This window comes from Marmota flaviventris, chromosome 5, assembly GCF_047511675.1.
Source record: "Marmota flaviventris isolate mMarFla1 chromosome 5, mMarFla1.hap1, whole genome shotgun sequence".
Lineage (NCBI taxonomy): Eukaryota > Metazoa > Chordata > Mammalia > Rodentia > Sciuridae > Marmota > Marmota flaviventris.
The window spans coordinates 52,286,990-52,313,221 of NC_092502.1; the positions used below are offsets into that span (position 1 = coordinate 52,286,990).

General features: G+C 33.3%; 1 protein-coding gene across 3 annotated transcripts in view; it reads left to right on the forward strand.

Moving 5' to 3' along the window:
* Positions 1–26,232, forward strand: part of LOC139705681 (serum response factor-binding protein 1-like) — a 72,006-nt gene that overhangs the window by 18,250 nt on the left and 27,524 nt on the right. For 2 of the 3 annotated variants that reach the window (XM_071611842.1, XM_071611841.1), the window contains 2 exons: positions 2,179–2,267; positions 3,013–3,085. In XM_071611842.1, the coding sequence (XP_071467943.1) occupies positions 2,188–2,267; positions 3,013–3,085 (153 nt within the window). In that variant the 5' untranslated portion in view covers positions 2,179–2,187. The remainder of the gene's footprint in view (positions 1–2,178; positions 2,268–3,012; positions 3,086–26,232) is intronic. The other variant, XM_071611843.1, reaches the window with a different exon arrangement.

The following is a 26,232-nucleotide window of genomic DNA, read 5'->3' on the forward strand; positions in this document are numbered from 1 at the left end:
TGGATAATAAAGCAGAAAAATTAAAAAGGATTAATCATTGAAAAGAAAGTTTAAGGGTTTGTGAACCAGTGGTCCTAATAAATTCAAGATGGTTCTGGTAGGTGGAGTTGAACAAGCGAAGTAATAGCAAAAGTTCTGATCACATTGTGACCTGAATTAGTGATTCTAGAAGTGGCCATGGAAGTAGGTGGCTGAGGTGGAATAGATTAGGTCATGAGAAAAGGAAAGGTCAAAAAATGAGGATGTGATACTGATAGGAAAAATATCTGGTATGTTACCTGGAATAATGGCAAAACAGTATGGAAAGAAGTTGTGAGTTGGTTACAGTTATCTTCAAAGATAAGGAATGGGGCCAAAGGTGGGGTGATATTAATTGGAAGACTAAGAGAAGGTGTCATAGCTAGATTCAAGTGCCTTGAAAAAACAGGGTGATGTTGATCTTGTTATTTTTGTAAGAAGAATTTGAAGAGTTGAATATTTTAGACAGTCTTGCAAGGGGTAGAAAACAATATTTAAATATTATATTGCAAGGTTTCTGCCTAATGGGAACTTATAGTCTAGAAAAAAGACATCTGTCTGAGCAAATATTGACAGTACAGTGAGATGGATGATTTAATAACAGAACCTATAAAGTATACAAGGACTGTAGGGATGGGGACGTTATCGCTTAACTAAAGAAGTTATTAAAGGAATCACAGCAAAGACTATACTGGAATTGAATTTTATGTAGTTCTAAAATTAAAGAAGGGAAGACCATTTCAGGAGAAATTATAAGATGTGTGGATGTGTGACTCACTCTCTCTCTCTCTCTCTCTTTTTTTTTTTTTTTTTTTTTGTATTAGGGGATTGAACCAGGGGCGCTTAACTGAACTGCATCCCCCTTTTCTTTTTTATTTTGAGACAGGGTCTTGCTAAGGATCTCACTAAGATGTTGAGGCTGCCTTTGAACTCCCAGTTTTCTTGCTGCTCAGCCTCCTGAGCTGCTGGGATTACAGGCATATGCCACCCCCCCTGGATAGATGTGACTCTTAAACTCAGTAATAACATGCTACTATACTGAATATTGTACTATTATAAAACGTTCCTCATGACTAGAATATTTCATGTCTTTGAACTATCATTCTGTTATCATTCTCTATTGGGATGACTTAAAGTATGTATCTCTATGTGTATGTATGTGCCTACTCAAAACATACCTTTGTGTTTAGGGGATTTCTTTTAGAATTATGCTTGAAATAATGTATTACTAAAGAATAAGAACAAAAGATACCTTCTAAATATTAAAATAAAATTATTTTCATGTTTGCTTTTGCTAATTCAAAGTTATTAAATCAGTTTCCTACCATTAATTTTTTTTATGTATTACATATTTAAAATTTATTTTTATTGGATCATTATAATTATACCCAGTAGTGGGATTCATTATGCCATATTTGTACATACACATAATTTGATCAGCCTTGTCCCCTGATAGTTTCCCTTTCCTTCTCCTATTTCCTCTCCCTGATCTGCTTAGTCTACTAATCTCCCTTCTATTTTTATTCTTATTATCATGATTTTAATTAGTGCATTATAATTATATCTATATAAATGGAATTCATGGCAATATTTTTATACATGGACAGTTCATAATTTAGTAGATTTCATTTCTCAGTATTATCCCGTGTAATTCTCCTCCCTCCTTCTTAATACCTTTACTCTTTTGGTCTTCCTTCTGCTTTTATGAGATCCCTTTTTTTTTGTTGTTCTTTCTTTTTATGAGAGAAAATACTCAACCCTTCACTTTCTAAGTCTGGCTTATTTCACATAGTGATTTTCTCTAGTTTTGCTTTAAACCACAAGAATATAAAGATCATTAATATGACAGTCTCTGATCTCAGAGAACTCATGATCTATTATGTTCCAAGCCCTAGAAGATATAAGTGTGATATTAAAATTGTAATTTCTGAGAATATTCTGCCTTCTTAAAAATTCATACTTTGTGTTCTCTTAAGCCCTCACACACATTTTTAGACTATTTATTCCTTCACTATTTATGGAAGAAATGTGAATTAATCAAACTTTGAATATAGTTAGATAAAAATTTGGTTAAAGTGGTGAAGTTTATAGTATTAAGATTTAAAGTATGTTTGTTCCAGATTAAGGGTCTTTTTAATTTTTTTACTTTATTTCTCAAAGGTTGTGAAGATGAGAAAAGAAGTGAAGAGAATCCGAGTTTTGGTTATCCGAAAACTTGTCAGGAGTGTTGGCAGACTGAAATCAAAAAAGTTAGTCATTTGAAATGATGATCTTATGCCTAATAAAATGTCAAAATTTGTTTTTATTTGATGTTTACAAACTTGAGGGTGAAACCTAGAGAAATAATTCAATATCTTACTCATTTATCACTGTTTTATTTGTAGAGATATGACTGAGATAGAATGTGTTGTGTCAGCATGTCCTTCTGTGGTTTGGACCATATTTGCTTAAGACATAGGATGAATTCTTCTGATTTTTTTTTAATTCTCCTTTTAGACATCAGAATGGAATTCTTTAGAGTTATTATGTGTTTTATGTTATTAGAAGTCATTTTAAGAAGTTGAAAAAGTTTTAAAAATCTAGAAATACTGTAAAGTAGTTATGAAGATTGTATATCACTTTTTTCTTGAATGTTAAGTAATTTGGAATCTTTTGTTCCTCTTGGAAGTATTTATTATCTTACCTGTTATACCATGTAATTTTTTTAAAAAAGAGACTATTTTGTATTTTCTATATCACTAATGTTACAAAGTATTTTATGGGCAAACATTAATGTAACACAAGGACAATGCTTCTTTTGCCTGTTTTAAATACTTTAGTTTATTTATAATATTCGGGTATATGTTGGGAGAAAGAAGAGGTAGTAGAATAGAAGATAGAGTGTTTGTCATTTAGAGATTTAATATGCTTTTCTTAAAGAAATTAAAATACTTTCCATTATGGTACATCATGAAAATTTATACTTCCTCTGGTTACAAGTTATATTTTTTGCAGGGGTACTGAAGATGCACTATTAAAAAACCAAAGACGGGCACAGCGATTACTCGAAGAAATCCATGCCATGAAGGTAAGGACTTGTGGGTATAGGTGTGTTTCTGTGTCTCCTATCAACCTACATTTTCTATATGTGTAATATTAATTTATTTTAATATTCCTCAGGGCTTATTTATATGGGTCTGTTTGTGAAGCATATAGAACATTTAGAAAATTATATGTTTAATCTTGTGTTTTCCATGTTTTTTTTTTTCTGAATTTTTAAAGTGCTAGATTAATATAAGTCAAAACTACCAGACTAAACTAATGTATGCTTAATAATGTCTCATGAGTGAGGGCTTAATTTTTAGTGTCACTTAAAGCACATAATCTAAATTGAGTTCTAGAATTAAAATGTTCATGGTCTGGGCTGGGGATGTGGCTCAAGTGGTAGCGCGCCCGCCTGGCATGCACGAGGCACTGGGTTCGATCCTCAACACCACATAAAAATAAAATAAAGATCTTGTGTCTACCTAAAAAAAAAAAAACTAAAAAATAAATATTAAAAAAAATTATAAAAAAATGTTCATGGTCTTTGGGAATGTGGATGGTGATATTGGTGGCTGACATCATGCCTTGCCTTTTGCCAACTCAATAAATTTTTTATGTGGTACTGTTAGCATTTAATTCAGTTCTGTAGTAACTTAAAATAAAATTACTGTTAGTCCAACATGATTCATTTTTTTTTTTTTTCAGCCAGACTCTTCACCAGCATAATTTTTAGGTCTTCTTCATGCTCTTAATTTATAGAAACTTTCATTTCCCAAATGACATACCATTAAATGTCTTGGAGACTGTTTTATTGCAGAACTTAAAAAACAACATTTGGTACTAGCAATTATCTTAATTACAGGGTAATTTTGTATGTATGTTACTGTTATAATTTGGTATGACTTCCAAGTTTGAGTTAGATAAAAGCAAGAGAATTTTCTAACAGTATTTTAATTGAGCTAGATCATCAAAGCTTCTCACCCTTTCTTCCTTTTAAAAGGATGGTAAAGTGTTACGTAGGATAAAGTTATCCAGTTAATCTGAATTAAAACAGGTTTTGGAAGTACTTTTCAGTGTGAATGTGGTTATTTCTATTATTTACCCCTTATTCCCTATAGGAAATTCATGTAATTCATTTTATATATATTTTTTTCTTTCTCAAAGTAATAATCCCCTTTTATGTAGTCATTTGGGGGCAGGGGGATATTGTATTTGACTTCTAATTATTTGTTTTCACTTTGTGAATCATTCAGCCTTTTTTTTTTTTTTTTTTTTTGGTACATCTTTTTTTTTTCCATAATACTCCTAAAACAAAAAAATATTTGGAGATTTTAACTTTGAGGATAGTGCTAAGATAGGATGTGATAAAGTAGCTCTGTCTTCCACTTTCTCTTAAACAAGGTGCTACTAAATTATATTGCCTACCTAAGTTTTTCCCTGTAGTATCTTTCATTTTGTAGTCCTAAATTACTCAGTTTTTAATCTACTATATGATTTTATTTTGTGGTGGAAAACAAACAATAAATATTATTAAGTTTATATGCAGAGTGTGAAGAGTTTGAGAACAAAAAGATTTCTCATTAATCATTAGAATACTTCCCTTTTATAACTCTCAATAATTAATTTGATTTAGTTCATTAGAAAGGAAAGTTGTCCTACTTGATCTTTATGTAAAGCTTGTTTTTTGTTATTCTTAAGTTTCATCAGCAGAGGAAAACACACCCATTGTTAAAAGTTCATTTATTTACAAGGCTTTTATGTCACTATCATAGGTTGTTTTTCTATTTTGCCCTCAGATGTAAGACCACTCTGAACTTGTTGACCCTGTAGAAAGCTAAATTCATAGCCAGTATGTTCTTTTAAAGACATAAAATGTGTAGTATGTATACTCCATTAGCTTGTGGCAGGGGGTTGGGTGGTCTGGGTTGGCTAATCTAACTTTAGCTTATTTTGTAATGCTCTCTAAACACTGAATTAAATTTAAATATGAAAAGCAGAATAAAAGTAGCACCAGAAAGACTATAGGTTTGCTTTTCTTGTCAAATTTCATTATGAATGGTACATTTAGAAAATTGGTCTTTTCTAAAAGAAGCAAATACATTTAGAATTTTTCTTAATTGAAAGGCACTTCTTAATTTTCTAAGGAAGTATTTTTCTATGTGAATATCACAGAAATAGTCACAAAACATTAAATTCACAGTCTCTATTAAATTTGCCGGAAAACCTCTACTTACTCATTTTTCCAGAGAAATTTTTTTCTTGGCTCATACACGACTAGATTTTTATAGTCTTATTCATGACATACTGTCCTATACTTGCTTTCTATGATAACAGGGTATTTTGTTACAAGATGACATCCTCATGAAGAAAACCCAATATATTTTTAGAAATGGGAGTTTGTTTTTTCTAGCCAAGAAAAAAAATGAATGACCTGATCTTTATGATGCTATAAAATCATAGGTTCTAATTTTATAGACTATCATGTATGAATCCCAAGTCTTTGATGCCTAATATTATGCATACTTTTAACTTTATTACCAACATAAAAACTGACATCTGAAACAGTTTCTTTTTCTCTGGGAGCTAAAGTTAGCTTATCAACACTTACAAATCCCTAAGTTATTTAGTTGAAAAAGTAGATGATGAAATTAAGCCATAAAATGACATTTCAAACAGTGTAAGAAGTCACTTATTCAATAATAAAGGCAATAAGTAGCATTTACGAAGCTTTTATTATGTGTCTAACATGACATTGTGTTTTACATTCTCTGTCTCACGAGTTAGATATCATTATTATACTATTCTTACAGAAAAAGAATCCGAAGCTTAGAAAAAGTAACTCTCCCAGGGTCAAATGGGAGTTAACCACCTTACTGCATCAGTAAGATGGGAATTTCCTGAAAAATATCTACACTCACTCTCCTAAAGATTGGATGAGATAATTTAATGACATGATATGATACCTTCTTTAAAAAAAAAAAAAAAAAGGCCCAAAGATGTGACTTATGTTTCAGATCCTTTAATTCTTCATAACTAAGATTACACAGTTACCTTTATCTGTTTTTTTTTTTTTTTTAAGATTCTGAGTCTGTTCCTTCTCCCTATGTTGAGAATTCTTGTACATTGAGAACTTGTGTATTCTTCTGTGAGACTGTTCTGCCTGCTGCCTAACGTCTCTATTTTAAAACTATTTTTCCCTTTGTTTTAATCTTATGCGCTCAGCTTGATTATTAAAACCACCTTTTATACTTCCATTAGCTTTTCAGATCAATCTACTTCATGCTTCTTTTTTGAGGGGGTGTAGTTAGTGGATCACAAATAAGAAAAATACCATAGGTTTTGATTGGTAGAAGTTTTATGTAAAATCATATATTATTTAGATTTTTCTGATATTTCAAGTTATGCATTTTTAAAAATCAGTGATCTTTTTCTTTTTGCTTTCTGTAATTTCACATACTCTGTTTTTGGTGTTTTTTCCCCCACACTGCTTAAAATGAAATTCTTCATAGGGTAAAAGATACATTTTTTTTTAAGTATTTTGTTAATTATATGTATCAATTACCATTTAGTTCACTTTAAAAGTATCATTAATCTTGACTATATTTTGACAGTTTTGTCTTTTATTTGTTAGCCATTTCAAAGAATCCTGTTATTAAATCAGACTTGTTAGTAAAGTTGAATTCTAAATAAGATTTCTAAGAGTTTCAAGGATATAAACAATCAAAAGTTACAAGTGAAGCAAAGAGTGATTGGAGTTATGCATAGCTTGCTACCTGCTTCATGCTAAGTTTGGATTTCTCATCAGTCTGTCTACTTTCATTAACTTTCTAGTACCTTATTGCAGAGCTTTGTTTTTGTAAGCCCAGGTTTTATGGTTGTTTTCAGGATTGGGGGTAGGGGGCAATTAACCATATTATCTGTTAGTCTCTTGTTCTGACATAACAATTTAAAATTTTATATTTAGGAAGATGAAGTTGTTTAAGTAAAAGAAACTTAAGAAAGTGTAGCCAGAGAAGGACAAAGAACCCAAAAGGGTATGGTATTTAGAAAAACAGTGAAGAAACTTTCAGGAAGGGAGTGTTGAATTAGGTGTATTTTCAAAATTAATACTATCATTTTATTCAAAATATTTACTTATTATTAGATTGTGGTGATAAGTTTGTTAGGTAGAAGTTTCTGTATGGTCTGAGTTGCTTTACAGAACTGTGCTTACATAACTAAAGTGCTTTTTATTCTTGCTCATATGTTCTAAGTAGGTCAGGCATGCTTTTCTTCCTTTTAGCCCCCAAATCCTGTTTCTTATCTGTAAAACAATTTAATTAAACCTTAAGTTGTTTCCTGAGTCATGTTTTCTTCCTTCAGGTCTGTAACCTGAAAACTACACACAGTGGTCCAAATATGGAAGAGGTGTAGTATTTTTTTTTTTTTTTTTTTTTTTTTGCTTTTCATTTACTTTCTGTACTCTTCAAGCATACCCACATCAGGGCCCTTTCTAGCCACAGGATCTATAACAGTTAGTAGTATGACCCCTAAGTTTCTTTCATAATTATGCCCTTTTTACTTAGATCATTTCCCTCTAATTCTTTATGGAAACTAGTAATAAATAATTTCTTGAAACCTGCTGGTCACTTTAAAGGTCCCAAAAAATACATTCAGCTCAGGATAGTGTTTTCACTGAGAGGTAACAAATAATGTACTTCTCCATGAGGTTAGGTAGTATAGGTTCCAGTAAGAATGTCTCCATCTGCGTGATTATTTAATCTTTTCATTTAGTTCTCCTTATCCCGTCACATTTTCTCTAACTTCCTTTTTCTCCCTTTGTTTGCTTTTGTCTTGATACAGTTACTGATAATCTTTTTTGAGGGACACTTGCTAAGTAGATAACTTAGATTATGGATAATTTGTAAGAATGTACACCATGAAATTTAATGACTGTTGTATTCATGTGAATCAGAATACCTATTATTGAAACAAACGTTGGTGCGTGGACAGGCAGTCTTATTCACCATTTCTGGGCTTTAAAAGGGATGTACCCTTTTTCAGACAGAACAACATATGTTAAAATTATTGACTGAACATTTCCACTTTTACAAATATATACTACAAAATGCTTCTTAATTCAGGTTCTTACTCTTAACTTCCTGCCCCATCTCACCTCTTCAAATCATGTTCTGTACTAAAATCAGTGACTCTACTTAAAATGCAAATCTAAATGGGGTTTTCCCCCACCTTGCATACAAGACCCTTTGTAATCTCTGCTTTAGCTATCTCTCTGCTGCTTTTCTGTCTTCTACCTACTCTATACTTTTTATACCAGCTATGTGGAATCTCAATCATAGGAATCTCTTTCATGTCTCCTTGACTGTTATCAGATTTTTTAAACATAATATTTCTCTCCCACCAGAAACAATACTTACTCATCCTTCAATACCTAGTTCCTAAGAAACTTTCTCCAGCACCTCCACTCTCTCTCCAAAAGAACTATTAACCACCCACTCTACATAACCCTTCATATTTCTGCTATGTGGTCTGCTTTCATGCCATTCCTACAACTTATAACTTATTAAGATGATGAATTATTTTACTCAAGTTTATTGTCCCAATACCTGGTAATGTGTCTGATACATGGTGGATGCTACATGTCTAGCTGACTGAGTGACTTTTAATGCAAAATTTTTTTAACTGTGTCGGTATGTTTATAATGGTGAGGTTATTTTCCATCTCTAGACTTAAGTAGAATATTGTTGAACTGTTACTAATGGTACATAAGAAAGGTTTTGTTTTCATATTTTTAATGTTAAGTACCAGAAACAGCACACTAAAAATTCTCTAAATTTTACAGTCACCTAAGCCAGTGCCCTAAGGCCAAATAATTTCTAATTTAATTTTTTACAAGGCAGAACTTTTCCTTGCTTCTTAAAGTAGAGCAAGATGCTCTGGTTTAATAGCCCTCTGTACTCTACTTGTGACCTTTGAAAGGATAAACAGGAAATCTTAGTGGTGTTTTAAAAGATCAGTGTATACTGTTCTCACACTCATGCAACAACATTCAAAAACAGATCATCACATTGAAATCCCAGTTTGCTGTCTAGCATGTGGTTTCTACAGGTTTAAGTGTTTTGAATAGGTCATATTCCTTAAACCCTTGTGTTGCATTTTTAACATATTAAAAGAGTCATGATTTTCGTTGTAGGTCAAGTTTATATAAAGATAAATCTGTGGTGGCCTTAAAATACTCTTCTGTATTAATAAGAGAAGATGTGGCAAAGATAAACGCTATCCATCCTGTTTTGAACCTCATTATTCCTGCTTGAAAACAAAGGACAAGTTTCAGGCATTTATTTGCAGAACTGATGAGAATGCTGGTACCATTTGCTGAGTGATAACACATCTTGTTTTTGAACAAAGAACTGAATCTTGAATTGCTTCATTTTGATAAACCCTAATTCAAAAACTACTGAATATGTAAGCATGATTTAAGAGTAGGGAAAAAAGAGAAAGGAGTGTCACATGAGTTTTATTTTTTAATGTTTTTAATTTTTTTGTAATTCTGGAAATTTGAACTTGCAACCTTGGCAGGATATTTCCTAATAACTGTGAAAGTATCCAAGGCAGTTCTTAACTATTCAAAATTTTTGGACAACCAATACTACTATCATAATTCCAGTATGAAATAATGTGGTGCTTGAAAAAAGAGGTAAATATTACAACATATTTTGTTGGAAACACAATGGGAGACAAAGGGCTCTAAAGGAAAAAAAAGCAGGAATAAGATCAAGTCTTACAAAATGTTCTGGGTTTTATTTTTGTTTGCCAGCTGTTTGTCACCTCAACTCTGGGTTAATTGTAGACAAATTATTTTCAAACATTTACACTCATTAACTTGAACACATCTTACATTTTTTTTTTTAGTTGTTCATAGAACTTTATTTTTATTTATTTATATGCAGTGCTGAGAATCAAACCCAACGTCTCACACATGCTAGGCAAGTGCTCAGCCACTGAACTACAACCCCAGCCCACATTGTTACATTTTTATAGAAATGGAAAAAAATCATGTATTTTTGTTTTTTCTATACGTGAGAAATAATATCAGTATTTTATCTTCTCAAAAATTAATATTTGTGATAACAAGAGAAACTCAGTGTTTCATTTTTTCTTGAATATGAAGTTTTTGTTTTTCTATTTCTTTGATTGGTACTAATTATAAAATAAAAATAACTCAAAAGAAAATGATTGCTTTCAGGATTAATGCTTCTTAGCAACTTCCAATAAAATTGCATGTCTTTTTTATTCTCCCCTTTTCCTCTGTAAAATCTAGCCAGACTCTACATGGTATATCCATTTTATATATGGGTAGAGTAGGAAGAGAAATCCTCACTTCAAATTTCCTGATTTCTGTTGATACTGAGTATATTAAAATAGAAATTGGAAGTGTGGGTCAAATTTAATAATAGTTGTTCTGCTCATTATAATCTAAGATAGCATCAAGTTTATTAATGATTATATGTATTTTCTGTTTAGTCATGGAATTTGAAAATAGAAAAATAAAAAGTACAAATGAAAGATTAGGAATTTATAGAACATTTATTATAAATTCCATATCATATACACAGGTTCAGTACATTTTAATTTAAAGCCTACTGTATTGTTGAGTGCATTTCTATTTATTTTTTCAGGGGCTGGGGCTGGGGCTGGGACTTAGCGTTAGAGCGCTGACCTAGCATGTGCGAGGCGCTGGGTTCGAGCCTCAGCACCACATAAAAATCAATAAATAAAATAAAGGTGTTATGTCCAACTACAACTTTAAAAAAATGCTTCTAAACTATTTATTCTTTCAAAGAACATACTGTTGTATTTAAAACAAGCATTCAAGTCTTTTTTTACTATGTTGGAACCTAGAGAAGGGATCAGTTGATTTTATTTCTTACACCTTTGGGTGGACTGCACAGAGCTGGAGGGCATCAAGTTAGAACTGGAAGAAACATGAAGTTCCTAGGAATGTGCTTTCTGATTAAACAGAATACTTCATAAACAAATCATACAGATCTGTAAGTACATGGCCTGATTTGGAAGGTCATTTGGTGTCTTGTATTTCCATTATAGTATGTAGCACATTGTAAGTTTTTAAAACATCAAATCTTTAAAACATCTTATCTTTTGTTTCAATGCTTAGTGTACTAGTTGTAGCCTAAAGCAAGTGCTGAGCATGTATGTCTTCAGTTTGTTAATGGCATAGCTAGAATATGGAATGAAAGAAGTAAAAAGCTGAAGTATTAGCTAAAAATAGTAGGTGGAGTTACATTTTAAAAGCCATTTAGAGAATATGGACACAAAAAAGAATTTTAAGTAATCATCTGGTGTTATCTGCTGAAAACAGAGTAGAAGGACTGGTTAAAAGGAAAAGAGATTGGGGGTGAAATAAGTAGAAGAAGCCATAGCCTATAGATCCACCTTCTGACTTTGTTTTTCATATGCTGAGCAGACATTTATTAAACCTTTCTTTTTGTATAGCTGTGCGTCATGTGATTCATTATACCTACTCTGCAAAAGCTCACTGAATCACAGAAGGGATTTCTGGTTTGCATAATTTTAGACCAGCATAAGTTATGATAGGTGCTATGAAATTTTTAAAAGAGCAAGAGAATGTTTCCAATAATAATCAAGGAAACCTTCATAGAAGTTTTGACAGTTTAACTACAAATCAGATACTAATATTCCTAGTCAAGAGAACTTCCTTGATTTTTGATTCCAGCTTGTTAGCAAGGATAAGATACTGTTTTATATAAGGCTTCATATATCAGACTTCTCTATTATTCATTATACTAGGAAGCTTAGTCTTATCTAGAGCACCATCTATAAATAACATAATAGGCGCTCTAATTATTAATTATTGAGCCTCTTTCCTATGCCAGCTCTTTACTAGAGCTGTATATATTATCTCTTAATTTTCATGGTAGTTTAAGGTTCCTATTGGCCCCATTGTATTGAGAGGGAAATGGGATTTAGAAAAATTTTATATATAATTTTACATAATAGTATTAAGTAACAGTATAATTTCCATATAAATATTAATTAATACTTTTAATTAAAATTAATTAACATTACTTTATTAATATTTCTATATTAATAACAGACTGAGCTCTTGTGGATTTTATAAAAACCGTCTCTTGTTCTTTCACTTAAATACTACTTCTTTTAATACATCTTTATATCCTTTTTAGTATATTCCTGCATCTTAGCCTGGAATTCAAAATTATAAAGAAACACTATTAGACTGGGGTTATGGCTTAGTGGCAGACACTTACCTAGTATTTGTGAGCCATTGGGTTTGATTCTCAGCACCGCATATAAATAAATAAAATATAGGTCCATTGATAACTAAAAAAAATATTTAAAAAGAAAAAGAAACACTACCTCAGTAACCTAATGTAATTTCTCTTTAGCCCTTTGATGGGGTTTCTAGATGATTTAATGAGGAGGGAGAAACGTGCTATAAGCTTATGTAATTATTAAACTTAAGATGTTGAGTTTTCTTTTTTCTTTAAAATCTTTGGGGTTGGACAAGGAAAACTAAGCTTGCAAATATGTAGTTAAAATTTTTTAGGAGAAATGTGGCTGCTATAAGTTTGTATCAAGCTATAATTTTATCCTCCCTGCAGTTGATACAATGCATGATACCAAATAATATATATTTTCTTTTGACCCCTATTATTTTTATTCTTAACATGTTATCCTGAGAAGACATGTGAAAATAAAGGGGTTTCAGGTATTTTATTTACTCTTTATAAATTTGCCACAGAATTAATTATACCTCTTTAAAATAATTAGATTCCACTTCAAAAATAATAACTTATTCTCCCCAATACCAGCCATTTTGTTAGAAGGGTTTCTCCAGAACGAAAGTTGAGGGATAGGGGGACTCTATATATTATGGTTTATTCTTTAGAATACACAGGTGTTCTCTGTGTGGTCTTCAGACTAATATAATGGCTAGATCTGATTTTCTCTACCTATCTCTTTGAAAATGACTATAGAAATAAGTAATTTTCTGTGCCAAGAATGGTTTCGATTTTTTTATTTGACATAAGAAAGTGTTATCGTGTTTGAACATTTACATTAAACAAATTATTTCCCCATGTTTTCTAAAAGGTATTTCTACTGTTGAGAAACCTTTTGTAGCCAAAGGTTTTGAAGCTTAACTTGACAGAATTATTTGCTATGTATATACTTGATTAATTGCCATTTTTAAATGAAAAGCAAATCTTTGTGCTATTGAATTATGCTAGTATTCCTTTAGGTTTGCCCACCAAAATAGTAATTTCCATAAATTGATGAAAATAAATTATACTTAAATTATTAAGTGTAGTTTTTAAAATATAAAGACTCAACTTCTGACATGAAATTCAACTTGGAAGTAAAGTGAGACAGTACTATTTGTAGACATTTAGTAATTCTTTAACTGGCTGCCAGCAAAAACCTGACATCAGTAAAATTTCCTAGTAGTAAACTTACTTTGTTTTATTATATCACTCTCCTGTTCAAGAACTTAAATTAAGTCCCTTTTGTTTGCCAACCTGGGTCTAGTTGTTCATGAATATTAATGGCTCTTTCATCAGTTGACTGCTTTCATTATGACTAACTTTATTTCTTAACCTCATTTCTGCCCACCTATGATAGTCAACACACTTTGTGCCTCCTTGTTTTTAAGTTTCTTTAGCTTTATGTGATAAAAAGGCAACATTTACCATCCCCTCACACATATTCTTCAAAACTAGAATGAATCATGATAATAATTTTCACCAATCTCTAAGTAGTAATTCTGTTGTAATATGGGGGATATAGGAATGAGAATTCATGTGTAGGGGTATATATCATAATGGGAATTTCATGCAATTTAAGAAAACTCATCTAATAAATTGGAAATCGTTTAATTGTTTCCTCCATTGAGAACTAAACAGAAATTAGAATACTAAACACGGGTTACCCTAGTTACTTTATATGTAGCACTGAGTCTGTTATTAACGATATGTGTGTGTGTGTGTGTGTGTGTTTTGATTTGTTAGAAACCTGGAATTGAACCCAGTGGTGCTTACCCACTGAGCCATATCCCCAGCTCTTTTTTATTTTTCAAACAAGGTCTTACTAAGTTGCTGAGGCCCTTGCTAAATTGCTGAGGCCAGCTTTGAATTTGCCAGTATTCCTGTGATCCTTCTGCCTCAGCCTCCTGAGCTGCTGGAATTACAGGCATGTGCCAGCTTTGGTTTGATTTCTCTGCTGTGGTGATTAAACAAAATATGTAATATCAGTATTCCTAAAATTAGCACTCTTTGAATACATTTTTTAAGAATTTGAATTTCTGTACTCTTTTAATAGATTTAAATGCATTGGTAAAAATATTAAGATGGCCATTGTCCTCAATGCCATTATAAAAAGTTATTCCAAAACTATTCAATAACATAGAGAGATCCAGAGCAGAGATCTTTTGGAGATCCACTGTATTATTAATCATCCTTACTGTCCAGATTTCATGGTGACTTTAGACCAGAAACTGAAATTATTATTTTAGTTAGTCTTATAGTCTTAAAAGAAACACACATTTTTACCTGGTATAATTTAATCTTGTACTTTGCCAGAAATGATCACACACTTTTAGTCATCTCAGAGCCAACCTCATGACTAGAACACCTTGTTTTGGCTCAAGAAAAATGTCTTAGGTTTTGTATGCCAAAGTATATGGGTCCTGAAAGTCAAATAAAGAAAGTATATCAAAGAAAAAGTAGAAAGTCACTTTGAGAAGTCTACAATAGGCCAGGTCAAGAGGTCAAGAGTCAGATGCTGCTGTTGTGTTAGGTAACAGGAATATTGAGACCTGTTCCTTAGATTTAGTAATGTGGAGATCATTGGTCAATTAAGAGAATGAGACTGGAGGGGTAATTTGGGGTAAAGTCAGTAGGGTGGGCTTAAGAGCAAATAAAGAGCATTTGAAGGTTGCAGGTATTCACAAGTGTAGTAACTACCAAATTCCCTGATGTTCATGACTGTCCCAGCATATTTATTATTAATGTTTCATTTCATTCTCAGATGGGTCCTATTTGAACAGCCAATTATGTGGTCAACATGGTTATGACACCATTACACCAACTTATATAACTATTTTGCAATCTCATTTTGGAACCCATTAGACCTTCCTTTTCTGGTAAAATAAATTGTGCAGGGCTTATGTTTTTCTTGCTTCTTATCTGTAATGAGCCATTTTTCTTAGAAGCCCTGCTTCCTTTTGTGGCAGCAGGAGGGGTGGTTGGAGTTACCAGGGATTGAACTTGGGGGCACTGAACCACTGAGCCACATCCCCAGCCCTATTTTGTTTTTTATTTGGAGACAGGATCTCACTGAGTTGCTTAGCACCTCACTTTTGCTGAGGCTGTCTTTGAATTTGTGATCCTCCTGCCTCAGTCTTCTGAGCCACTGGGATATGTGTGTGCCACCACACCCAGCACTTTCTGGTACATAGAAACCAAGACTGGAAATCAAGATCAAAGAGAAAGGGGGTATAGAAAAGCTGGTGGTCTGTTAATAGAAGGCATTCTGAAGACAATTAAAAAAGAGAAAGTTCACCCAAGATGTTGAGATGTGAGAATAGAAAAATGTATTCAAATGATTCTGTATAAAGTTGTGAATGCATGGAGTACAAGTTTCCTAGAACAAGTATAACATTAAAAAAAAAAAAAATACATTTGGCCAGTAATGAAAGATTTTGAATGTCAATCTGAAGGTCTTTGACTTATTTAAATTTCCTGGTTCTGGAGACAGAAAACCAGTTAAATTTTTATAATCCATACAATTCATAATATAGTTCTGAATGTAGGAGTAGGATAAATTTAAAGGAAGAAACAAATTGAACAAAACAGAAAAGAAATGGGGAGTATTACAGAATCATAATAAAGAGGCTTATAGTATCAGATGATTCTGAGTTCTCTAATCTGAGCTGCAGACAGTGGTGTGTTACTTTTCTTTTCATCATTGACCAAAACACCTGACAAGAACAACTTAGAGAAGGAAAAAGTTATTTTAGCTTATGGTTTCTGTGGTTCATTCCATAGTCAATATGGGCCCATGATGAGGTAGAACTTCATAACAAAAGAATGTGGAAGAGGAGCAGGATTCTATTCAATGCAGCCAGGAGGCAAAGAAGGCAAGGGAAAGGGGCCACTGGGAGATAAGCCCTTCCTGGACATGACCCCATTGACTTACTTTCTGTAGCAATGCCCCATCATTGTGCAGTTTCCATCCCTGTAGTCCATTCAGCTAAGGTGAACTGATTAAGTTAGTTTCATGATCTAGTCATTTCATCTCTGAATATTCATTCTTTTGGGGGGTACCTTATATCCAAACCATTACAGGTGGAGATGCCATTGTCCACAGGAGAGCATACCCAGAAATGGGTAAGAAGAAAACAGATACTTATATGGAAAAATCCCTTGGTGGTATGATAGTAGAGTATAACTTCAAGTTTCATCTAGTAGAGCTGATTTAACAAAGAGTAGAACAATATTTAGTAAATAAGGTTTTTTGTTGTCAATGAAGAATAACCTTAATGAAATGCCTGTCTTTTGAAAAGATAAAGATTGGGATGTCAATATCTGTCTCACATGTCATTTCAGAAAAATTATTTAACTCATTTCCAAATATACCAAAAACGAACAATACGTACTTTTTCTTAGCATCTTTTTTCTTGTGGTGGGAGTTAACCTCTCATAATCTAAACATCCCATTTAGCTGTAAACACAAAAATCTCTTATGTTTTATTAAGTTAAAAGCCAGACCCTGAAGATCTCCTTGAAATTAAAAATGTCAACATTATTACTATCTCCATATTACTTTTTGTAATGTCCAATATGTCCCACAGTATGGTACAAAATAGTTTTAATTGGAAACATATACTTCCCCACCGAACCAGAAAAATCACCATACTGTTATATATTTTTGAGTCAGTATTTTAGAATGTTCAAACAAATGTCTGTGGACAGAAGAAAGACATAGATATAAACAAATAACAAAAAAATGGACTACTTAATTTTAATTAAATTGATTGTTTTATACATTAATAAAACAGTAGCATCTAGCACATAGTAGAATTGGGAACTGAAATTCTGATGGATCTTGCTATTAGTAGATGACAATCTTTAGTGTGGGAAACTTGAATAACATTAGATTAATTAGGAAGGAATTAAATTACTTGAATAATATTAGATTAATAGAAGGAATTAAAGCAATTTCTCATTATCACTGGCAACAGGATATGGCAAAAACCAAAATTCTTGTCCTACCCCTGCTGTGATGCTCTAAATGAATCTCTTCAACTTTCTGTGGTCATGATTTTCTTTTCTATAAAATGTGTGGGTTGTGAGTTTGGTAATTCACTAGTAGTATTCAGAGGACTCAGCAAAGACTCTTATACTCACAGTTTATTACTGTACAAAGGATACAAATTAAAATCAGCAAAAGGGGAAAGTATGTGAGCAAAGTCCATGAAAAACCAGAGGTTTCTCCCAGTGGACTCAGTGTGGACATAATCCCATCAGTGATGTGACAATGTGTGCAATGTGTTGCCATCATGCCCAAGATTTTTACTGGGAACCAGTCCCATAAGCATGAATTAATTTCCTATACAATTGATCTCAGCCAGTCATACTCTAGCCTCCCAAAACAAAGACATATTCACCCCTAAAATGCATTGTTAATTAAACTCCTTCAGTCAGATAGGCTTCCTGTAACCCATGGACTCAGAGATCAGCTGTCAGGAGCTGGCTAAAGGCCAATCCTGAAGAGAGAATTTGCACAGAATTTGAACAACCCAGGCCTGCTTGCAATTATGTGATTGCTAAAGCCTGTTACAGTTTTGTGAACAGAATATTAACTCTAAGCATATTAACTTCAAAGAAAAAATATAGTTGTTTATTTTAACTTTTAGATTAGGTAATCCTAATTTAAAAGCTTAACTAATAGAAACAAATTAGACGGATGCTAGAAGCCTCTAACTAACTACCACGTCTTTCAGAGTCTATTTTTTAAATAATTAGGGCTTTTTTAGTTTTATCCACAAAACTTGAGATTTTACCTGCTTTCCAATACTTTTGTAGGAAACTCTTCATTTATAACGAAGGGAATTGATACATTGTCAGGTAAAGTACTACAGCCTCAGTCAGAGGAAATTGTTCATCATCCCAGGCATTCTTTTAAAATTGAAAATTTCCTCAAATCTTAGAAAATCAATTCCCATGATATTCCCTACAGTTTATATCAATAATATGGTAGAGCCTGGTAAATTTTCCTGTAATGACCAACCTTCATAAACAATTTGAAGAGCATTTGTTTTCTTCTTATGTGAATGAAATAAAATTTCTAGCCCAAATTATAACCTATTGAAACTTATCTTCAATACTAGAATAATAAAGATAGTTGTTTAAAAACTTGTCACTTTAAAACTATCCTTAGGAAACTAACTTAGCAGCAACTCTTGACTCCTCCACAGCCTGGAGTCAAAGCAGTGAAAGAACTGCTGACCAGAGAGGAGGATTACAGAGTAAATGCCCTAACACTCCATATTGGACAGCTTGAGACTTTGAGGACCTGGGAATTTGGTTATTGGAGCACAAAATAAAAAAATAATTTCTTGACCCTGAACCTTGACAAGGTTGGGGGGTAACAGAGAGAAAGAGGGAGAGGCAAAGCCCACAAGCTTACTTCCTTAACATCAGTTAGAAAGAAAAAAAAAAATTAGAACAGGATAGCAGCAACAAAGACAGTGAAGAAGATTGCATGGTTCAGCCCAAATTGTTGCCAGAAATTGTGCCAGGCAGGGAATCCATTTGAGACCACACCTTGCTAGCCTTATCTAGAAGAAATTAAATCTGTCCTGCTTCTATCCATCTACAGATTAGAAACAAAGCCATATGGAATGCCTCTGAAAGGGGATATTCCCGTAGCCCTTATAGAGGGATCTGCTAGCTGAAGTTAAAGAAACCCCCTTGCCAAGCCAGAGTCAATGGGAGTGGAATGGAGCTGATATGAGAACAAGTAATTTCTAGGGAGTGCTGTTGGCTGCCTGAGCAGGCAAAAATAGGCTGACAACCTGCCATACACCCACCCACCCGCCAAATATAAAATTGCCGGTATCTGCAACCGCCAGGGTGGAGACTTCAGTGCCAAAATAGTGACCAAACCACCCATAGATGGCTTGTACACACAGTCCTTACAGTTGCAGATAGCTGCCAACCATTTAGACATCGGCTCTTGCCAACTAGGCCCAGTAGAAGGAACTTTGTAATCTGTGTTTCACAGCAGCCAGCAACAGACATGAACCCTGTGCCCCTACATCCAACAGAAAATGAGCAGCAGATACTGTGGCCATTGAGCACGCAGACTTGGGCCTTTGGGCTGGCTAGCAACTGCAGTGGTTTGCTCGGGAGCCTTAGTGACTGCAACAGACACCAGCCACCCTTCCACATACCCAGATTTAAGCCCACCAGCCTATGCACTACAAATCAACGCAAGCAGCAATGCACCTCTCACTGACCACCCAGTGTCCCTTCAGCCTCACCACATTTCTGTCTTTGACTACCACACCCCTCACACTCTGAAATATACACAGGGGAGCCCACACTGAATTTGACAACCCTGGGTTCATAGAGCTTTTCTTCAGAAAGGCACACAAGACTGTTAGCCTGTCACAAGGAGAAACCTGTAAGTTATAGGCAATTAGGCCTATAACTACTATGACCTACCAGAAATCTAATAGGTGCCTAGAGACAGCAAAGAATGGATGGGCTGCCTTAAAATATATCAGAAGAGTGCTGATGTACAGCTGAGGAGCAATGGGCATCCTCTAAAGGTTCTTAATCCTGATGAAATCCAAACTGGGAAAACCCAGTAAAAAATTTCCCCACTTCAAATTGCCCGTCATGGAATATCATAAATAACCTTAATGTCAGTTTTGATCTCACAGATACTATCTTTCAGATCAAATCAGTGTATTTTTATTTGCTATAGTAATCCTCAACTGATTGAATATTTCTTACAATTTTTTAAAGCATTTATTTAAATCATTCCTTTCCTAGACCAGGTTTATACTAGCTCTTCTTGTTTCTCATTTCCATTTGCATTCCTTACTCCTTCTTATTTCAGGTTTGCATAATTTTTTTCTTCTCTCTCTCTCTCTCTCTCTCTCTCTCTCTCTCTCTCTCTCTCTATTCCTTTGGTCTATTCCTTCTTTTTTCATCCTCAACTTATATGTAGTTAAGTAGTAATTTTACTACCTTAATACATAATTTCTCAGTCTGTACAAGAACATTACTTCCATTTTATACTTGGGTTAAAGAAATTGTGGAGAACATTATAAGGTTTTCAAAGGCTTATTAATATTGGGCCTTGTTATAATGTGAGTATAGTTCATGGGGATTAATATAATCTCTCAAAGTGGTGCAGCAGGTACAAGATGAGTTTTGACATGTAGCTATTTGCCCAGCCTGGGGTACTTTAAAAGAGAAAGTAACTCACTAAAAAGTCCCTTGTAAAAGGAGAGATGATCCTCCCGGCAGATGGATATAAATACAAACATTATGGAAAAGCAAGGAACAAAATACCCCAAAGAGCTCAGACCACTTCAACAGCTGACTCTATTGACACCTTAGCAGAGGAAATGCTGGGTAAAGACTTTATAAAGTTGAGAGTTGAAATGATCAGTGAACTAAAAGTGGATCTTAAAAACAAACCAGAGAAAAATACAGGAAGTGAAAGAATGCTTTGAGAAAGTGATAGAGATTCTGAAAAACAACCAAAGAGAAATACAGGAAATGAAAGACTCAATAAATCAAAATAAAAACTCAATTGAAAGCATCACCAATAGATTAGACCACATAAAAGACAGAATTTCAAGCTTGAAACAGATATATAATCTTGTAAACAAAGTCAACAATAAAAAAATAATGATAAGAGACCTTAACCAAAATATTCAAGAAGTCTGGGACAACATGAAGAAATTATGAATCATTGGCTTAGAAGAAGTTAGCAAGGTACAAATAAAAGGAATGCACGGTCTTTGCAGTGAAATACCAGAAAATTATCTAAACCTTGGAAATCAAATGAAAATCTAAATACAGAATGCACTACCAAAAATACTTAAAATTTCATGTACAATACATGAAAAGCAAACATTAGAGCCAGTGAATGTTTGAAACTCACTAAAAAAGTAGTGAGCAAGGGAGAATCAAGTCTGAATTAAACATTAGAAATAAGTCAAAATGGCAGGAAATAAAAATAACTTCTATAATAACACTGAATGCAAATGATCCCAACTATTCATTTAAAAGACAGACTCAGAGAGTAGACTGAAAAACAAACGTTGTTCATAAGATACTTACAAGCCCCAAGACATTCACAGGCTGAAGGTAAAAGAATGAAAAAAAAAAATACACCATGCATATGGAAAACAAAAACAAGGAGTAGCTACTCTCATATATGACAAAGTAGACTTTAAACCAAAATTAATTATAAGAGATAAAGAAGGTCATTTTATACTTGTGAAGGGAACTATCTAACAAGAAGATACAGGGATTGCAAATATTTATCCCCCAAATGGCTGTATACCTACTTAAATAAAACAAACCCTGCTTAGTATAAAAACTGAGACCCCAATACAATAATACTGGCTCATTTGAGCACACCTCTCTCACCAACAGATGGGTGATCCAGGCATAAACCTAATAGACTTTCAAACTTAAAAAATACTATAGATCTAAATAGAAATGGACCTAATAGAAATCTACAATATGTTTTGTCAATCAGTCATCAAATTCATATTCTTCAGAGCTGCATATGAAACCTTCTCCAAAACAGGCCATTACTTAGAACAAAAGTCAAATCTTAGCAAATACAAAGAAATCATTATAATCCCTTGCATCTTCTCAGTTCATAATAGAATAAAATTTGAAATTAATAAGATAAAAAATCAAACCATTTTAATACAAGCGATTGAAAAATACACTTTTGAATGAGGAATGGTTCATAGAAGGAATCAGGAAAGAATTTTTAAAATTGCCAGAAACAAATGAGAGAGACAACATATCAAAATCTATAGGACACTATGAAGATAGTTCTGAGAGTAAAGTTTATAGCATTTAATGCTTAACAAAAATAAATAAATAAAAGATCCAAATAACTAAAGTCACATCTCAAGGCCCTAGAAAAGCAAGAACAGACTAACTTCAAAACCAGTAGAAACCAGGATATAATAAGATCAGAGCTGAAATTAATGAGCTAGAGAATTAATACAAATGATTATTGATAATAAATCTTTAGCCAAACTAATCAAAAGAAAGGACCTAAAATCAGTAACGTTAGAGGGAGATAATCACCACAGACATTTCAGAAATCCAGATGAGCATTAGGGACTCTTTTGAAAACATTCCAAAAATATGGAAAATCTAAAAGATACTGACAAAGTAATAAGAACATGACTTACCTAGATTGAACCAAGAGGATCTGAAAAACCTGAACAGATCAATATCAGTTTTATGAAAGCAGTAATAAAAAGCCTTCCAACAAAGAAAAGCCCAAAACCAGATGAGTTCTCATCTGAGTTCTACCAAACCTTAAAAGAACTAATGTCAGTCCCCCTGTAATTTTTCTATGAAATTGAAAAGGAGGGGACACTCTTAAATTTATTCTGTGAACCATTATCACCCTGATATCAAAACCAGATACATCAAGAAAGGAAAACTATTGACCAATATCCCTGAAAAACATAGACACAAAACATCCTTAACAAAATATTAGCAGCCCGCACTAAAAAACACAACAAGATTGCACACCATGATCAAGTTGGTTTTATCCCAGGGATGCAAGGATGTTTCATTAATAAATGTATTTTACTGCATGCATAGATTTAAGGACAAAAAGTCACATAATCTCAATAGGTGCAGAAAAGTCTTGGATAAAATCCTGTGCTCTTCATGTTAAAAATACTGAAAAAACTAGGGATAGAAGGAACTTCCCTCAATATCATGAAGACAACGTACAGCAACCCCAAGCCAACATTGTACTGAACAGAAAGAAACAAAGCATTTCCTCTAAAATTAGAAATGATACAAGAAAGACCACTGTTACCACTCATATTCAGTATAAATCTCGAAACTCTAGAAAAATAAAAAGAAATTAAAGAGATGCAAATAGGAAAAGAAGGACTCAAACTATTTCTCTTTGCCAATGACATGATCCTATACTTGGAAGACTCACATACATACATTTCACTAGAAAATTCTTGAGTTGATAAATTTAGGAAAGTAGCAAGCTACAAGGTTAACATATAACAATAAATAGCTTTCCTATACTCCAGTAAAGAATCTGTTGAAGGAAATAGGAAAACTATTCCATTCATATTAATCTCATAAAAAATAAAATGCTTGGGAATAAATCTAAACAAGGAGGTAAAATAACTGCAACAAAAATTATAGAACCCTGAAGAAAGAAATTGAAAAAAAACCTTAGAAGATAGGAAGACCTACCATGCTCTTGAATAGGCAGAATTAATATTGTCAAAATTGCCATATTATTAAAAGCAATCCACATAGTCGGTGTAATACCCATCAAAATACCAAAAGCATTCTTCATGAAACTAGAAAAAACAGTTCTAAGCTTCATATGAAAAAAAATAAAAGACCCAGAATAGCCAAGGCAGTATTGAACAAAAAAATAATGATTATGATAGCAGAACAGTACCTGGTCTCCAATTATACTACAGAGCTGTAGTAACAAAAACAGCATGGTATTGGCATCAAGACAGACATGAAGACCTATGGAATAAAATAGAAGAAACAGACAAATCCATACAGATACAGTCATTTGACACTTTACAGTGGTACTTAAATTCACAAAAAGATAGCCTTTATAACAAATGGTGCTGAGAAAACTGAATATCCATGTGTAGAAGAATGAAACTAGATTTCTACCTCACCCTGCCCAAAAGTCAACTCAGAATCAATCAGAGATGTAGGAATTAGACCAGAAACACTTTAACTGAAATAGGGTCAACATTCCAACATATAAGCTCAGTCAATGTCTTCCTTAATAAGACCCCTAAAGCTCAAGAACTAAAATTATCAATAAGTGGGATGGCCTTAAATTAACAAGTTTTTGCACAGCAGAGGAAATAAGGCTATGAAGAGAGAGCCTACAGAATGGGAGAAAATCCTTGTGAGCTACTCTTCTGTCAGATTAATATCCAGAATACATAAAAAAAAACTCAAAAAAATATTTTTAAATATCAGGAAATGGACCAGTGAATTAAGCAAACATTTCTCAAAGGAAGAAATACATATGGCCAAAAATTACTTTTTTTAAAAAAATGGTCAATATCCTTAGCAAGCAGAGAAATGAAGAAAACTACACTGAAATTTCATCTCATTCTAGTTAGAATGATAGTCGTGAAGAAGACAAATATAAGTATTGGTGAAGACGTGGGGGAAAGATATACTTAGGCATTGTTTATGGGACTCTCAATTAGTACAACCACTGTGTAAAGAAGTATGGAGAATCCTCAGAAGACTAGGAATAGAGCTGGATTCTGTGGAGCATGCTTGTAATCCCAGCATTTTGGGAGGCTGAGGCAGTATGATCAAAATTCAAGGCCAGCTTCAGCAACTAAGTGAGGCCCTAAACAACTTAGCAAGACCCTGTCTCAAAGTAAAAATTAAAAATGGCTGGCAATGTGGCTCTGTGGTTAAGCAACCCTAGGTTCAATCCCTGTTTTTTTGTTTTGTTTTGCTTTTGTTTTTAAAGACTAGGAATGGAGTCAGCGTATGACACAGCTGTCCCACTCCTTGGTATTTATCCAAAAGAAGTAAAGTCTGCACAGGATACGGACACATCAGTGTTGATAGTGTTGATAGCAGCACAATTCAACAGTAGTCAAGATATAGAAACCAGTCTAGGTGCCCATCATTAGACTGTATTAAACAAAATATGGAGTTTTACTCAGTCACAAAGAAGAATGAATTTATACAATTTACTGATTAATGGATAGAACTGCAGTACATCTTGCTAAATGAAATGAACAAGACTCAGAAAGTCAAGGGTGAAATATTTTTCTCAGATTTGGAAGCTAGAGAGAACTAAGGAATGAAAAAAGAATATCTTGTGAAGATAAGGGAGAAAAATGGAATAGAGCAGGGGATGGAAGGAAAGAGGAAGGTTGGGAAAGGGGACGGACTGAGGAATGAAATATAAGTCCTGGCAATTTAGCATGAACTTCCCAAGTAGACTCCACAGCAGACTTGGGATGATTCAGAAAGACTGTGGATGAAGTTTTCTTTCATGTTTTGAAGGGAATACGAACATATACCGTGCTATGTTCCCTTTTGTGATATTACACCAAAAGGAGCCTTATTCTGAAAGACGATCTTAATAAAGTATAGGAATGGAGGAACAGTCTCATTATATTTATTGTAGTTTTTATATTGTTTATAAAACCATTTGGTTTATTTATTCTTCAGTGTCTACTTAGATTGGCCCTAACAGAAATTTCAGTTATGGAACAGTAGTCCTGCCCATACATGTTCACTAAACTCAGTTTTTGTTTTTGTTTTTTTTTAGTTGTTGATAGACCTTTTTTTCTTTTTTATTTTCATTCATTTATCAGTGGGGCTCTCACTCAAACCCATGCCTCACACATGCCAAGCACGCGCTCCACCACTGAGCCACAACCCTGTCCCTAAACTTAGCTTCTTAATTTTATATGAAACATGTGTTAGGAGATACCATTCCCTTTTATTTGCAAATCTTGTTGTTTTTTAAAGCAATAAGTCATGCAAAATATTAAAATATGAGTGGTAGGGTAAGGACAGTTGAAGCCATCCAAGGACATCTAGTTTTATTAGAGTTTTAAGGTAAATGTTTACTTTTTGTTGTGATTTGTAGTAGATGTGCATATCCAAAAAGTATAGGATAAATTACTTATTTTATCACATAAAGATTGGTAGAATAATGCATAGTAGTTTACTAGTGCCGCAGAAACAAATTACAACAAATTTCATGGCTTAAAACAACACAGGTTTATTATCATATAGTTCTGCAGGTCAGAAGTCTTAAAATCAAGGTGACTTTGGAATGTATTTCTTCTGTAGGCTGTATGGG